The sequence below is a fragment of the Plenodomus lingam genome (assembly GCF_022343315.1).
Source record: "Plenodomus lingam strain CAN1 chromosome Unknown contig_7, whole genome shotgun sequence".
Taxonomy (NCBI): Eukaryota; Fungi; Ascomycota; class Dothideomycetes; order Pleosporales; family Leptosphaeriaceae; genus Plenodomus; species Plenodomus lingam.
The window spans coordinates 226,043-242,020 of record NW_027093971.1 but is presented as its reverse complement, the minus strand read 5'-3'; the positions used below and the strand labels follow the sequence as shown (position 1 = coordinate 242,020).

Sequence of the window (15,978 nt, the reverse complement as noted above, 5' to 3'; positions counted from 1 at the left end):
TTGGCCTCCGAAACCCAGGTGGATGACTAACTGACTATATACGTAGGGGTAGAGTAGCAAGGCTATATACACAGTAACTGGGAGGCACGCGCTTGCCGCTTGCCCCGCCATTACGATGACGCAGACGCGAACAACATTCTACCCATTACTTGTACCTACCCATGCTCTACCACAACAACATGTACCACACACAACGACATCTGTATTATTATCATTATTATTATTATTATTATTGTTGTTGTTGTTTTCGCTGTTGTCTTCGTTGTTGTTTTCGTGGTTTACACTTCGACTCTAGTTCCCAGTCACTAAACCCAACCCTTCTTTTACCTAGGTACACTGCACTCACACAATTCACAACGTGACAACAGGGCGATGTATGCCACCCCCCCATTTCGCCTGTCTTGATGCCGCCAGCCTACTTCTTCCACCTCACATTCGAGCTGTACCCCACTCGCTCTTCGCCCGAGACGAACACCTTTACCCCTCAATCGCACACAAACATCTTCGAATCGGAGCTCCCACAACACCGCCGAGCGGACTGGGCATTTCCTGCACCCGCCTCGCGCATCCATGACGCTCCGCTGAAGGCGATCGCTTCCGGCAGCGACGCTGTCAAGCCGACTGCACCTCGCGACCGGCCTCCAGCTGCCCATCGCTTCAGCCAACGCACGCGACCGTCCTTCTCAGACCACCACGACAGCCCTGTGCCAATCGTCAAGCCTCCGAAAAGGCCGGTACACAGGCGCACACAGAGCTTTGCGCACAAAGACTGGCGCTTTGATACCATAACCATCATCAGCATCGACATGAACCCCACCACCACCGGTACCGAACTGGCTCGAGCGCATGGCCAATCTCTCAAGCACCCTTCACATGCCCCAAACGTCGGCGGCCTGGCGACCAAGGGTAGATTTATACCCTCGGAGCCAAAGGACACAGAAGTAGGCTGGGGCGTCGTCCATCTCTACCGTGATGGCCAGGAGACGCCTGGCTTGTATGATGGACATGCGGGAGAGGGCACCGAGTTCAACAGGGCGGAATGCACTACGCTCTGTATACTGGCGGTACCCTCGTACATGACCCCGTCGGATTTTCTGGGCTTCGTGGGAGAGCAGACAAGAGAGCAAGTGTCCCACTTTAGGCTCATCAAGACAAGCCGAGCGAACAAGTATATGGTGCTGATGAAGTTTCGGGAACCATCACAGGCGAGTGAGTGGAGGAAGGAGTGGGATGGCAAGGCGTTCAATAGTATGGAGGTAGGTCATGGTCACCTCAACCAAGCTGCAGGGAGGCTGACAGCTCGCAGCCTGAATACTGTCATGTCGTCTTCGTCAAGTCCATCAGCTTTCTCAATGCCGACTCGAAGCATGACCCCACGTCGTATCCAGACCTCACAAATGACCCCTTTGCTCCCGCACTCACAAAGCAAATCAGCGCACCGCCAGCAAAGGTCTCATCACCAGTCGAAGGCCACTCTCTTGCAACGTCCCTCACTGCCAAGCCACATGCGCCTCCAACGCCTGCACTGGTTGAGCTGCCCACTTGCCCCGTGTGTCTTGAGCGCATGGACGAATCTACCGGTCTCCTGACCATACTCTGTCAACACGTTTTCCACTGCGCCTGTCTCGAGAAGTGGCGCGGCTCAGGCTGCCCAGTATGTCGCTACACTCAAAACGATGCCTTTGCCACCCATCGCGGCGACGGTGAAGCTCCCGAAAACGAATGTAGCATCTGCGGCTCCACTCAGAACCTTTGGATATGTCTCATTTGTGGCAACATAGGTTGCGGACGCTACGACTCCGCACATGCCTTTGCCCACTACGAAGCCACGTCTCATACGTATGCCATGGACGTCGTCACCCAGCATGTCTGGGACTATGCGGGAGACGGCTACGTACATCGCCTTATCCAGAACAAAGCCGACGGCAAGCTCGTCGACATGCCTGCCTCTACACAGCAATCCTTTGCCGCTCCCGGTATGACAGCCTACGCCAACGACACGGTCCCTCGCGAAAAACTGGACAACATGGGCATGGAGTACGCATACCTCCTCACCTCGCAACTGGAATCCCAGCGCGCCTACTTTGAAGAACAGGTTGAGCGCGCCGTCGACAAGGCTGCAAAAGCCGCATCCTCTGCAGACGAAGCCTCGCGCTCTCTTGCCTCGTTTACCCAGAAATTCGAAAGACTGCAGCTCCACTACACGGAAGCGAAAGCCCAGATTGCCGCTCTGGAAAAGGAATGTGCGCGCAACGCACAAAAGGCGACTTCGGCTTCTGAACTTGCGCGCAAGCTGACGAAGCAGTACAAAGAGGAACAAACGATCAACGAGAGTTTGATGGGGCGGATCAGGCATCTTGAGAAGAAGGCGGAGGAGGCGGACGGTAGGGTCAGTGAGTTGGAAGCGCAAAAGCTGGATCTTGAGGAGCAGAATCGCGACTTGAGTTTTTTTATTAGTGGACAAGAGAAGTTGAAAGCGTTGCAGGACGAGGAGGGGAGTGGCTTGCAAGAAGGAGAAATTGAGGGGGGAAGTCTGGAAGTTGGGGAGAGTACGGGGGCGAAGGGGAAGAAGAGGAGGGGAATGAAGAAGGCGTGACGGTGGTGTTGTTGGAACAGTCATCGAGTACTGTTAAGATTGCATTACACTACACTGGACTGCTGGTTGGGTGTATTTGGGAGACTTTTTTTTCTTCATCCTCGCCCTTGTCGAATTGCATGGTTGGGCGTTGCATGGCATGGCATTGCATATGGAGTTGTTATCATTGCTTTTTCCTCTATAGATGTATGATTATCGAGATACCATATCCTAGCTATGCCACTATAGCCATGCTCTTTCAAACACACACATCACAATCAATTCGGCAGCACTATTTCCGTACCACCAACACAACCCCAAAGCCCATCAGCGCCAACAAAGGCGAAACACGGGTACTCATAAAAGAAGATGGCATTACTTTTGCAGTGTCTGCATACATCTGCACTTGCATATCCGTTGCATATCTCTATTTCCCTATCCATGTCCCGTCTGCCCCCACAAACATAAACTGAATCCTCATACCCAGCCTAAAAATCATCAATCCGGGTCCCAATGCCCCGCTCATCTGCTAACCTGCACAAATCGCTGCCGACGACAACGTCCATGAGACCGAGGCCGACGGACTTGTATATGACGTTTCCCTTGGTCAACCACTCGACTAGCGTGTGTGCTGTCTTGTCATGTTTATATGTTTCTTCCTCTTTTGCTTCTGCTTCTCCTTCCTCTCCTTCCTTGTCCTGTTCACCCTTCTTACTACCGCCCCAGCCCCAGCCATGTTTCTTCTTCTTCCTCTTCATCATCTTCTCCTGCGCACCAACACCAACGCCCTGCACGCCTCCAATCTCCACTCCGTGCTCATCTAATCCCTCCTCGCTCTTGCTACTCCCCTTCTTCGCCTCACAATCCTTCCTCCGCCTATCCGCATCCCGCTTCAACATGACCAACTCGCCCAACTCGACAACCTCGTGCGGCCCCAACCCAGCTTGGATAATCTCCCCGGCCTCTGCAAGACATGCCTCTACGCTGTCCACCACCACGGCGCCGCCCCGCGCAGCATGTTTGTGGAAGTCGCGGTGGTGGTGGTATTCGGGTTCGACGGCCTGGCGTAAGATGTCTGGGTGGATTTCCACCATGTGCGGCTTGTATGAGCCGATGGCGGCGAGGTACCGGCCTTTTTTGCGGCCTTCGGGGCTCGTCAGGTAGCTGGCTGGGAAGAGCGGGGTGAGCGAGGGCGTGGTGAAGAAGATGACGCTGCTGGCTCGGATGGTGGATTTCAGTAGCCGGTCGTACTCGCCGTGACTTGGGGTGAGAATTTGAATCTTTGGGCGGGGCAGGGCCGTTGTGCGTGCGTCTGGTTGACGGTACGCGGGGATGTGGGTGGGATCGAGGTCTAGGGACGAGGGCTCCTCGAAAGGGTTGTAGAGCTTTTGAAGGAGGTGGTGCACGCGGTCAAAGTCGCGGTTGATGATATTGAGGTGGTGGATGTCCGGGCCGCGTAGCAGCAGCGCAAGGCGTATGTGCCAGTATGCCTGGGCCCCCGCACCAAAGACGACGAGGTCGTGCACGTTGTGCCGTTTCTTAAAGAGCATGGTGCTGGCGAGGGCGGTGCGGAATGCGGTTATCTCCTCCGCATTGATGAGCGCGCGTGGATGACCGGATTTGTCAAAGAGGGTGAGACTCCCCTTGGGCTTTGTGCTGTGCGCGCTGGAGGTAGAGGGCTGGGGCTCGATCGCTGTCGAGGAACTGGTGGATTTGGTGGAATGTTGGGATAGGGAGAGCCTTTCGAGTGAAGAGGTGTCAGATGTTGTATCCGACTTTGTCTTTGCGCCTTCGGTCAGCAGTGTCACGATCTTGACACCGATACCGTCGTTCGACGAGGCAGGCATGAGCAGTGTTGTTTGACCATCGTTCCGTTTGAGTGCAGTGCGAAGCGGCTGGTAAGAAGAACAGCAGGCATTGGAGTCCTCCTCGGTAGACGTTGAGTAGTAGTGCAAAGCATCGGCAAGACTCTGTTGCAAATCAAGAATGTCTTGCTTGGTGAGTTGTAGGAGCAGAGCGCGGACGTCTGAGTCGGTGAGAATCGTCAACGGCATGATTGACTGCACGTTCGAACAATGTCATGCGCTTGAGGAGAGTCCAATAACACAGCGAGGTAGTATGCAGGGTACGATTGCAACACAACGACGTCAAGGTCAAGTACTCCGAGGTGGGGGTGGGGTAGTCGGACGTCTATTAATAGTAAGCCCTCTCCGATCCTCGGCCCACTGTGAAATTATTCATCACTCATCACTCAGCTTCATCAGTAATGCTCAATGGCGTGCGTTATCGTGATAGAATTCAGTCAATGCAGTCATGAGCGACTGCTTTTAACCCTCCTAAACTCCGTGGTATTGAACCGCCTATATGCAGAGATAAGAGACACGCCAAAAAAAATCATGATGAACCGAAAAGTGCATTCCCAAAGACCTCCTTAGATCTTGATAGCGCTTTCGATAGCCTTCCTGCGCTTGTCCATGCGGGCGTTGGCCTTGGCACCCATGATACCACCACCCCAGTGGCGCGAAGCGTCCTTGTGGTGTGACTCCAGGTAGCCGTCGTTGACAGCAGAGACGAGCTTGGAGAGCTCGTTCTTGTCCTCGGAGCGAACCTCAGTAAGAGCGAGGACAGCAGCGGTCTTCTGGTGGACGACCGTTCCGAGACGGGCCTTGCCCTTGACGATGACGTATGGGACACCCATCTTGCGGCAGAGAGCGGGGAGGTAGACGACGAGCTCGATAGGGTCAACATCGTTGGCGATGAGGACGAGCGAGGCCTTCTTGTTCTCGACCAGGCCGACAACGTGGTTGAGACCGTACTTGGCGACGTAAGGCTTCTTGCTGACATCCTCCTTCTTCTTGCCCTCGGAGATGGCGGTGGCCTCCTTGGTCAGGCGCTCTTTCTTCTCGGCCTTGGTCTCAGGGCGGTACTTGTTGAGGAGCTTGAAAGCCTGGGTAGCGACTGTTATATATTAGCGGATACCTCTCCAGTTCCATCGTTGGGGTCTTACGATTGCGGTCGGCAACGTGCTGGAACTGGGCAATCGCCGGGGGAACCTTCAGGCGCATGTTGAGGATCTTCTTCTGGCGCTGAAGACGAACATATGCGGGCCATCGCACCATGCGCGACAGGTTGCGCGATGGTTGGATGTCCTGACCGATACCGAAGTTGCGAGGACGCTTCTCGATCAGAGGGTTCTACTGGCATTAGAGCTTGCAGTGCTGGAATTTGGTCGAAAAGCATACCTTTGCGGGCTTCTTGCTACCGCTGGCCTTGCCCTGGGGGAAGGGGGCAGGCGCCGCTTTCTTTCCTTTAGGATGCATCTTGGATTTGTCGAGGCTGTCATAGAGAACAGAAACCATTAGCGAATGTCCAATCCACTAATTGACTTCTGAATCTCGTAAGAGGAGAAAGCATTGCTGCAATCTACACTCTAGCCATCTGTATGTGCGACATGCTTCTTGCAAAGACACGCGACTTGATCTGCTAACGGGCATCCATGGTATGGGTGTGCGCTTACCGTGTGTATTGGGCGGCGGTCGACGAAGTTGGGGTTGACGAAGCTTCGAAAGGCCAAAGTTGGATTCGCGAGACAAATATTCGAAGCGAGTGTTGGCCGGAACAACGTAATGCCTAGTGCCGATGCTACCCACCGCTCCGCCCAATCGTGACGCGCCACCAACCCAACGACTCTCACCAACACCAAGTCCCCTTTAAGAGACGAGATGACAAGCACTGGCTTGGGTCCGTCAGCAGGACATTACCGACGTCTCGTTGGCTTCTTTTGTCTATGGAAGGCTTTACTGCTTGGTCTTGCAGCATTTTGCCCGGGTCCAGGCTACGATACCTCTGCATACATTTTATTTGATTCTAGTACTACACGACATCTCAATCTAGCAAATCTGTCACACGCTGATCAGCTTGTTCTCAATCTTTTTCGTTGGGATGCACTATACTTTGTTGATGCCGCGGACCATGGCCAGGTCCATGAACAGCAATGGGCCTTCAGCTGGGCTTACTCGCATCTCCTGAGAGTCGTGGGCCAATGTGAGCGCCATCCTGGAAAATTGCGCCTCAGTATTGACTTTCAGTAGCCTTCCCCGGCGCTGTGGAGTGCCCATTACAGTACTACATCGTGGCTGGAATCATCGTCTCCAATGTCTGCCACCTCCTTTCAGTACTTGTCCTCTATCGTCTTCTCGCCTTAGTGTTGGATTCGCTTCAACGCCGTCGTGTCGCCTTTGTGGCATCCGTACTACACATCTTGACACCTGCCTCTCTTTTCATGTCTGCACCTTATGCTGAATCCCTCTTCTCTCTACTCAACTTTACCGGAATGCTATGCTATGTCCAGTCGAAGCTTGCAGCCAAGTGCGGACATGCATCGTTCCTGGAGGACGTTTACAAATTAAGCTCTGGTCTGCTCTTCGCATCAGCCACTCTAATGAGAAGTAATGGTCTGCTGAGCGGCTTGATACTTTTGTACGATGTCGGACGCTACATACCACTTTTCTTGCCCATACGGCTGAACTATCATAACATGAGAAGCATTCTGGTCACATGTGTGGCCGGGATGATCATCATATGTGGCTTCTTGGGCCCCCAATATGTAGCATATCGAGAGTTCTGTGGCAGAGAGGGCAGCTCCGGTCGTAGAGAGTGGTGCGACAAAAGCATCCCGAGTATCTACTCGTGGGTACAAAGTCATTACTGGTATGTGCTTGTCTCAAACGATGTATTCAATTCTGATAGAAATCAGGAATGTTGGTTTTTTCCGCTATTGGACCGCCTCCAATCTACCACTCTTCGTCCTAGCAGCTCCAATGCTGTGGCTTTTGATTCAATCAAGCGTAAATATTCTTCATACTAGCTTTGAGCAACAGCCACTTCGAACACGCGGATCTACAGTAAATTGTGATCCCACGCGCATGGACTCAGCATGCGCTGTGGTCACTGTTCCAGAGTTAGCGCTCCCGCAACTTGTACTCGCCATAGCAGCCGTCACGAGCTTTCACGTCCAAATTGTCAACCGTATTGCTTCTGGGTATCCGATCTGGTACATAACAATTGCCGAAATGTTAACCCATGGTCGGCGCGTGACCCCGAATCAAAAGACATTCCTGAAGGGGCAAGGAGTCGTCCGGGGAATGATCATGTATACACTAGTTCAGGGCATGCTTTACGCGAATTTCCTACCACCTGCGTAAACCTCATGTTTATACTATCTAGAGGCGATGTGATTCGGTTAGTTTATTCGCCAGGAACCCTGCTAGTACATCATCGCATCATCTCATCATATCCCGGCTTTCGGCAGTCATGATATGCTGGTTTTAGAAAAGAAAGCATCAAGAGTCGATCTGACTACGACTGATCGGTGGCTCAGTGCAGTATCGGTGGCCATTCAATTTGTTGTAGCTTTGGAACCTGCCCTTTGGTAACTCAGCAGGCTGAGACCGTACCAGATGACTGTGAATAATGAAGCCACTCCGTATCGCTTTGGAAGCCTGGCTCTCGGTTGCTAAAGCATTCAATGCGATCGACCCATTCGGAGTTTCTCAGGCTTTGTTTCTAAAGTCAAGAACGGTCATCACGGTGTTAGCCAACGACTCCAGACTTGTAACCGTGGCGCAACAACTGTTGTACCTGCAACCTCGTCGCGCAGGGGCCTTTCCGTATCGTCAGGATTTGACAGTTGCTCGGCTTGGGTAGACTGAATGTCGTTAATGGCGTTTCTATGAGCATAGCGAGATATGCGCACACACACGGAGCTGGAAAAGATCCGCAGGGGAAGCAACAAAAAGTAAATCTTCACATCGGCACTAAGTTTCCTCGTCGTCAATAGATGCTCTCTGGATGCGGGGTCGGCACTATGTTGTACCAACACGCTGACCACTCTGTCGGCTATGAAGTATTACATGTGCCAAAGCATACCGGTATGGTCTGATCGCGACCCCATCGTAACCACAACAGCATCTACTCGGTATCAGGTTAAATCGCAATCTTACGATATCGCTTGAGTACATATGGAAATGTATGAGCTTCGCTGTGTATATCGCCATGATATTCAAAAACGTGTAATGTCTCCAAGAGTAACTCGGCGCATGCTTTATTCCCAGCTGCTCATACCTATGGTACCTGCATAAGCTGACTTGAGAGTGAATCTAGTGAAGCCATCCTGACTATATTTTTTGTACAACATATATACTGCGGCATGTGGTGCGCAGAAATTAATCATTTCATTCGGCCATGCATGCATGTCGTAGAGGGAGGGTGTTTCCTCCACATGGGGCGTACCGGGAGACGAGCGGGACCTATCCATGGAACCGGTACGAGTAACTCAATGTTGAGACCGGTAATGATCGCAACGGTCGAAGAGCTGATCGATGTAATCGCATTGAGTGGCGTTTGAGTGTCACGTAGATACGAGCTCTTCTACCAAGCAGGTTAGTACGTTTTCAACGGCTGCGTTCAAGAAGCCATCGCTAAGACCGAGTACGTGAAGTCTTGCAAAAGTGCCACTAGCTTCTACTAGTAACAATCAGAGAAATAGTTTAGTACCATGACATGAGAGTAATGGGCTTATGGCTCGACTTGCTATTATTGGGATGCCATAATGGCGATGATGGCCATGTATAAAGACGACCATCTCCTGTCCTGCTACTTTCATAGTCGCGGATCTAAAGGCCCATTCAATCGTTTGAAACACCAAGATGAAGTCCACTTTTCCCATCACTCTTCTTTTCACTCTCCTTGTCACTGCGGCGGTTACCGATCCTAGACTACAAGGATGCACGGAGGACGGTTGTTTTCGTGCCGTCTGGGGAGATTTGAGTCTCCCTCGAATTATCGTGGGAGCGAATGACTGCGATGACTACCTGACGACCAGTGTTATCTGGTATCCCCTGTAAGTACGGCATCCGACGACTTGAAGGAGCTTACTCTCATATAACTTGATTCAGCGTTACCGTCACTTTGCTTACCCGAACTACCTTCACAACGACTTTACCATGCTCCACAACGGCGCCTGCTTTCCGGGCACTCACTACAGACGACAGTTACGCATTCACTGCTTTCGCGAATGGGCTTCCTGCAGCTATTCAAGCAGTGCCAACAGAATATCTCACCACGACGTCGTTTGGGTCGTTCCCGTCCTACGCTACACAGGCTTGCATTCGTCCATCATATGTCAGTGCTTGCTCATGTGCTGGGCTCTCTCAAGCGGTGGTGACCTGGGTCAGTACAGTAAGTACTTCACTCCAGCCTTAGTAACATGTCTAATGGTTGAACATAGACTACGACTGCAACTTCCACCACGACCCTGACAGACATTGTGACAACGACAACTTCTTGTCCCATCATTATTCCATCACCCTCTTCGAGTTCTACTTCGTCTTTCGCGACTTCGACTTCGGGTTTATCAAGCAGTAGCCTTACCAATAGCATTGAGACGAGTGTGTCTTCATCCTCGACCGCTGGATCGTCAAACTCACTCTCAAGTGCTACTTCCTCAACTCTTAGCAGCTCCTCAGCTACAGGAAGTTCGTCAAGTGCAGGCAGCTCATCAAGCACAAGTGCAGCATCTTCTGGCTCGTCTACAATTTCCAGTTCCTCGAGTGAGAGCCCGTCTCCCGGTACAAGCAGCTTGAGCAGCACATCAAGTGCCATCTCAAACACTTCAAGTCAACCCGGCACTACGAGTGGCTCTTTGACATCTTCAGATGTCTCTTCCAGGGGCTCGAGCACCTCTTGTACTACGCCAGTCACGGCTACTTCCTCGAGCAGATCATCTGGTCCTTCAAGCGGCCTCACAACAGGTCCTAGCAGTCTGTCATCTACACCAAGCGTTTCGTCTTCAGCTAGTGCGAGCAGCTCCTCTACATCAACTCTCGGCAGCTCCTCTACATCAACTCTCGGCAGCTCCTCTACATCAACTCTCGGCAGCTCCTCTACATCAACTCTCAGCAGCTCCTCCTCTACAGAAACACCGATCTCGTTCTTGACGACTTCCAGGGTTGCCACTTCCACCAGCTCAGAGTCCTCCTCGTCGAGCGTTTCGAGCGACAGTTTGACATCTTTAAGCAGCGCATCCTCTTCCTCGGTGTCAAGCAGCTCCGCCAGTGCATCTGCTCCTTTTAGTAACTCAACCATTTCTAGCAGTACTTATGCCACTTCTTCGTTGAGTATCTCGTCAAGTGCTTCAAGCGACGTTCCAAGTACAACTGGCTCGAGCAGCAGCTCAGTCTCATCTTTGAGCGCTATACCTTCCTCCTTCTCCAGCTCGGCCACGGAATCGATCACATCTTCGACTTCTTCTAGTAGGGCTGCGTCATCCTCTTCATCTACTGGCAGTTCGGCTTCATCTAGCGCATCCAGCAGCAGTTCTTCCACAGACTCTTCCAGTAGCGCTACGTCTTTTACTTCATTGAGCAGTACTACATCGTCACCATCATCGTCGTTCTCTCTCAGTGGTAGCACAACAATTTCAATTACAACTGACACGACGTTGACACTCACTCCGTCTTCCAGCCCTTCCAGTATTTTCTCCAACACTACTTCTTCGTCTAGTTCCTCCTCAGGCTCTTCTACCACGCAATTCATCACATTTACCCTTACCTCTGCCTCGAGTTCGACCTTGACTTCCTCCACCTCCTCCGCAGAACCAACCCTACCACCTCCCACTTGCGGTGGCCCAGGCGTCTCCCTTTGCGACGGCGGCTGCCACGACCTCAAGAACGACATGGCACACTGCGGCCGCTGCGGCAATGCATGTGCCTCTGGTCGCGACTGTCTCAACGGTGTCTGCACCTCTCGTCCGTGCGACTCGCGTTGTGGCTTTGACCGCATGTGCGGGGCCAGCAACGGCTCGGTGGAGTGTACGTGTGCGTCCAGCGTTGAAGGCAATGGCATCTGCTTCGACAAAAACAAGTTCAAGTGTGAGGATGCTGCCCTACCTAAATGTCTGCTGAGTCGCGATTGTCCCGTGGGAAGCGCATGTGTGCAAGAGTATTGCAACTGTGGAACGCTACCGACGAGGGGCGTATGTGTCAAGACGGAGGGATGTGGCGATGGCGGAGTGGAGGTACTTGGGCCTTTGGTCAGGATTGGTGAGACGGAGAGACGGAGGAGGGCCGTGAAAGGTCTAGTGATTTGAGACGTGCTGGTAACAGGACGTTCGAAGAAGAAAGGGAAGGTTTGAAGGGGTGATGGGATTGGCGTGCGAGGTGGTAATGGTGGACTCTATTGTCAACGGGACTACAACATGTTTATATTCTTCTTCAGCCTTTAGCAACAATTCACAGACGTTCTTTTGGTCCCATGGAATGCCCTTGCAAGGCAGTGTACCTACCACGATTGGCCATAGTCGTCTTGTACAAGTGGACATGCTGCATGATCTCTCCATTGCGATGGGGACAGTGGAAGCGATCTACTACCTCACAGTCTGATGTCTCAGCATGACAAGCTTCTACCTAGGTAGGTAGATCGAGCAGATAGCGTCTCAGCCTTGGAAGATAGCAGGTAGAAGGCTTTCGTCGGCCTGGTTTGCGGCCATGCCAAGTGCAGGCTTCGTCTGGGGGGGGGGGCCGCGATTTGAGTGAAAGAGGGCAAAACCCATGACATACATAATACCCGATATATCTCTGAGAGAGCCCTGGAGTCCCGCAACGGTTGTTAAGACGACCATGTGCGAGAAGAAGATGACAGAACACGTCACTCAGCAGTAGTCCAGGAGTGAGCGGCGCCAGGTTCGCACGTCAAGCAAGCAAGCATGTGATGGATGTGATGGATGTGATGGACGTGATGGATGTGATGACTTGCTTGCCTCCTTGTTGATGCATTGCGGGGGATGGCGTCGGTCGGAGCGAAGCCGCGTTCCCGTGCGGCGGCGTTGGCTGTTCCAAAGGTTGGCGTTAGCGCAAGCGTGGTTGCCCAGACAATGACCGTCGATGTTTATCTCCCTCTCTCTCAACGGCACGAGCGAATGGAGCCAGCACATTCGACCTTGTCGCTCTCTGCTTAATATGCCCGCTACCCCTTCCACTATAGACCGTTCGCCAGTTCGTGTCTGATTATTGGATGCCCGGCTGAAGTTGGACGCCTGCTTTGCTTGTTTGTTTATCCAGAACAAATCCCATAAACAGCGACACACCCAGCCCAAAGTCCATGACCATGCAAGACACGGCTGCACCCACGCCAGGCCATCGCCGCAACAAATCTGCTGCCGTCTTCAAGTCTATTATTTCCTCAAAGGGCCACAAGCGCGCACCCTCAGATGGTGTTGCGCTGACCAGGAAGCAGCCGCTGGCAGACGCCCCGTATCTGCCTGCCTCCCACTTCCAGACACCATTGCTGCCGCCAGACCACCCGGACAGCCAATTGCGCTCCACGGCCCGCTCTGAGAACATTCCCATCGGCCTCGCATCGCCACGCAAGTCGCCGGACAGCCAGTCGGCGAGTCCAAAAAAGAGCCTCCACAAGAAGACACTCAGCTCCGTCTCTCTGCGGTCACTGGCGAAGAAGCAGGACAAGCCCAAGGACAAGGAGAAAGAGTCGTCCGACGCGAGACGAGCGCGCAAAGAAGAAGAAGCGGCCAACAAGCCGAAGAAAACAAAGTCATCGACCAATCTCGCGACCATGTTCGGCAAAGGCAAGTCCAAGGACAGGGGGCAGTCGCCAGTGAAGCAGGCCAAGGACAAGGAGAATACCACCCCGCCAACCTCGACGACGACCTACCATCCGCCTCAGACACCCATCTGGGCCGAGTTCAGCTCGCGCAACGACGTCACCACTACCAGCAAGGTGCCCCTCAATGACCAGCGGCGAAGCCTAGAAGACGAGATTGCCCTATACACACCTCGGGAATACTCGCCCGCCAAGCAACGTGACTTTTCCGAGTACGGTGGCCAGCCATCGCTGCAGAAGCGGCCAGCGGCCAAAGAGCGACCGAAGTCGATGGGCGCGCCTAAGACGACTTCCACGGCCTCGCTGCTCGAAACCTTCTCGCGAAAGAAGACTAGCGATCGTGTGCCACTATCGGACACCAAGGGCAACGAGGGTCGCCAGAGAGACAGCTCTCCGACCAAAATCACCTCTTCGAGGCCAATGTTTGGACGGTCTGCTTCCGATACCAGTAGCAAGGACCCTCATCTAACGCCAGTGCCGCCTCCTGCAACTACGTCTAAGAAGCAAAGCAGAGTCATGGCCGCTGTCGCTGCGTTCAATGGTAAGGCGAAGCAGGCAGAGGCAGTACCAGTCTCTCCCACAAAACTTGACCCAAAGGTGGTGGACGCTGAATTTGAGGCTGTTCTGGTAAGTCTCTTTGACATGTTACAATGGCTCGCAAATGGCTAACTGTGATAGGAATCACGAAACATCCCAACCCACCAACGTGGGCAGATGCGTACACTGAAGCTCGAGGTCAAGGCCGACTTTGTTCGCATGCACAAGCTGGACACACCACAGACCTCACGGGCAACATCGTCACACTCATCCATCAATGAGGCCACGAATCCAGCACCTGCACGCTCCTCCAAATCGCGAAATGGGTCGGTGGAAGAGGAGAGTGTTTCCAATCAGACAGACAAGTCCGCCAACTCAACCAAGCGTGAGCGCCCACGAAGCAGAACGTTCAACTTTAGCCGAAGCGATTCCCCAACAAAGAAGCAGAAGGGTGAAGGAGGAGACCGCAAGACATCATCAAAGCCTCAGTCAATTCCCAGGTGTCCTTCTTCACGGTCGCTGGCATCCAATGCCTCCGACCGCTCGGTCTCGAATGGAGCCAAGGCCGTCAAGGCTGACGAATTCATCTCGTATCTGAAGAAGACACCGAAGCCACAGGAGGTTGAGATTGGCAAGTTACACAAGCTACGACTACTACTGCGTAATGAAACTGTTGATTGGGTAGACAACTTTATTCAAGAAGGCGGTATGACAGAGCTTGTGGGCCTCCTCCACCGCATCATGGAGATTGAATGGCGCGAGGACCACGAAGATACCCTTCTTCATGAGCTCTTGCGATGCCTCAAGGGTTTGTGTACCACTGCTACAGCCCTCAAGCAACTCAAGGAGATCTCATCGACTCTCTACCCGGCTCTACTGGCCATGCTGTTCGATGAAGAGCACAAAGGTCCCAGCGAGTTCACCACTCGCGAGCTCATCATCGAAATCATCTTTGCTCACATCTCCATGGCTCCAGAAGACGAACTCGAGTCTCGTGCCTCTGAGCTTGCCAGGTACCTCAAAGACCCGGTCAAGGAAAAGGAAACCTCTACCGTTCCCTTCATCCTACAGATGCACACTTCGCGACCCTACCAAGTATGGTGCAAAGAACTGTCCAACGTTACCAAAGAAGTATTTTGGATTTTTATCCACAACCTCAATGTCATCCCCCTTCCTCGTCCATCTTCCTCTTCCTCTTCTGAACCCCCGAAGTCGTACGCAAAGACACACTTCCCTGGCCAGCGCGCCATTGTCCCCGCGGCTCCCTACGTCGGCGGTGTAGAGTGGGATGCCACAAACTATCTCGCAACGCACATCGACCTCCTCAACGGCATCATCGCGTCCCTTCCTACAGCTTCTGCACGCAATCAGCTGCGCCACGAGCTCCAGATCTCCGGATTTGAAAAGGTCATGGGCGTCATCCGCGCCTGCAACCCCAAGTACTACGGCGCCGTGCACGACAGTGTCAAAGTCTGGGTTGGGGCTGCGTTGGCTGATGACTGGGATGTCAGGACTGTGCGTATGGGCGCGGGTGACGGCAAGGGCGGCTTATCTCCTGTCAAGCAGAGTCCGACGAAGAAGGTGGAACCGCCGCCACAGCTGCAGGCCCCCAAAATGGATTTGGCGCTTGGATTGGGATTCGAGAAGGATATTGCTATCGGGAATGTCGGGGTGAAGGATGACGATTGGTTTTGAGGGATGCTGCATCTCTTGCACGGTGATCACCACTTTGGGTGATCTGACCACCCCATCTTGAGTGTTGGATACAACCCCCCCACCCATAACGATTCTTTACTTGGACAAGGGCAGCTCAAACCGCCACCTCATGCCTTGGATCCTTATAACGCTTAACGAACTTTTCCTTTGGCGTTGTCATGGGTTTCTCTCTCCATCTCTCTCTACATCATCTCTTCGTAGCATTCCTTGCCCACATCTACATCTACATCTCTCTCTCTCTCTCTCTTCCTGTCATTCCTTTCCGATGCTTTGCCGTGCTTTTGCATTGGGCAAAATGTCGCATCGTTTCGCGCCTGCACCTATGCAGTGTTGCAGCAACCCATCTACTACGAACGAAAGTATGAACACGAATGACTACTTGAACGATTGTTACGGCTGGTTTCTCCCTCCCCCCCTCCTTTTCTTTGGTTTTTTGTAGTTTTTTTCCCAACCGGCCGTGCGAACGAACCAAC

At 52.9% G+C, this 15,978-nt stretch overlaps 8 protein-coding genes across 8 annotated transcripts; 5 read left to right on the top strand and 3 right to left on the bottom strand.

Moving 5' to 3' along the window:
- Nucleotides 1-404: 404 nt before the first annotated feature.
- Nucleotides 405-2,596, top strand: IAQ61_009929 (uncharacterized protein; the record flags this gene model as incomplete). The annotated part of the gene is made up of 2 exons (XM_003837761.1): nt 405-1,256; nt 1,307-2,596. 2 exons carry the CDS (start codon nt 405-407, stop codon nt 2,594-2,596), a joined length of 2,142 nt encoding a protein of 713 aa, XP_003837809.1.
- A 467-nt stretch (nt 2,597-3,063) lies between these two features.
- Nucleotides 3,064-4,629, bottom strand: IAQ61_009928 (uncharacterized protein; the record flags this gene model as incomplete). The annotated part of the gene is made up of 1 exon (XM_003837762.1): nt 3,064-4,629. The coding sequence occupies one exon, from the start codon at nt 4,627-4,629 to the stop codon at nt 3,064-3,066; it is 1,566 nt and encodes a 521-aa protein (XP_003837810.1).
- A 219-nt stretch (nt 4,630-4,848) lies between these two features.
- On the bottom strand, nt 4,849-6,215 carry RPL8 (60S ribosomal protein eL8). The gene is made up of 4 exons (XM_003837763.2): nt 6,093-6,215; nt 5,818-5,911; nt 5,583-5,769; nt 4,849-5,533 (listed from the first exon to the last, which is right to left on the bottom strand). Exons 2-4 carry the CDS (start codon nt 5,893-5,895, stop codon nt 5,007-5,009), a joined length of 792 nt encoding a protein of 263 aa, XP_003837811.2. The 5' UTR covers nt 5,896-5,911; nt 6,093-6,215; the 3' UTR covers nt 4,849-5,006.
- A 64-nt stretch (nt 6,216-6,279) lies between these two features.
- Nucleotides 6,280-7,779, top strand: IAQ61_009926 (uncharacterized protein; the record flags this gene model as incomplete). Its single annotated transcript, XM_066098592.1, is given in 3 exon segments — nt 6,280-6,649; nt 6,667-7,285; nt 7,332-7,779. Coding segments are annotated over 3 exon segments (1,437 nt in total), but the record flags the coding sequence as incomplete, so codon positions are not given.
- A 380-nt stretch (nt 7,780-8,159) lies between these two features.
- Nucleotides 8,160-8,595, bottom strand: IAQ61_009925 (uncharacterized protein; the record flags this gene model as incomplete). Its single annotated transcript, XM_066098591.1, has 2 exons — nt 8,160-8,439; nt 8,504-8,595. The coding sequence occupies 2 exons, from the start codon at nt 8,593-8,595 to the stop codon at nt 8,160-8,162; spliced, it is 372 nt and encodes a 123-aa protein (XP_065951418.1).
- Nucleotides 8,596-9,771: 1,176 nt separating this feature from the next.
- Nucleotides 9,772-11,723, top strand: IAQ61_009924 (uncharacterized protein; the record flags this gene model as incomplete). The annotated part of the gene is made up of 2 exons (XM_066098590.1): nt 9,772-9,818; nt 10,013-11,723. The coding sequence occupies 2 exons, from the start codon at nt 9,772-9,774 to the stop codon at nt 11,721-11,723; spliced, it is 1,758 nt and encodes a 585-aa protein (XP_065951417.1).
- Nucleotides 11,724-12,739: 1,016 nt separating this feature from the next.
- IAQ61_009923 (uncharacterized protein) lies at nt 12,740-13,921 on the top strand (the record flags this gene model as incomplete). Its single annotated transcript, XM_066098589.1, has 1 exon — nt 12,740-13,921. One exon carries the CDS (start codon nt 12,740-12,742, stop codon nt 13,919-13,921), a length of 1,182 nt encoding a protein of 393 aa, XP_065951416.1.
- Nucleotides 13,922-13,966: 45 nt separating this feature from the next.
- IAQ61_009922 (uncharacterized protein) lies at nt 13,967-15,484 on the top strand (the record flags this gene model as incomplete). Its single annotated transcript, XM_003837767.2, has 1 exon — nt 13,967-15,484. The coding sequence occupies one exon, from the start codon at nt 13,967-13,969 to the stop codon at nt 15,482-15,484; it is 1,518 nt and encodes a 505-aa protein (XP_003837815.2).
- Between the last annotated feature and the right edge of the window lie 494 nt (nt 15,485-15,978).

What these genes read in the sequence shown, in the direction of transcription:
- RPL8 (XM_003837763.2), bottom strand. Translation starts at nt 5,895, where the DNA reads ATGCATCCTAAAGGAAAGAAAGCGGCGCCTGCCCCCTTCCCCCAGGGC. An exon ending in GTAGCAAGAAGCCCGCAAAG is followed by an intron (nt 5,770 to 5,817) that starts GTATGCTTTTCG and finishes TAATGCCAGTAG; the next exon opens with AACCCTCTGATCGAGAAGCG. An exon ending in GCACGTTGCCGACCGCAATC is followed by an intron (nt 5,534 to 5,582) that starts GTAAGACCCCAA and finishes AATATATAACAG; the next exon opens with TCGCTACCCAGGCTTTCAAG.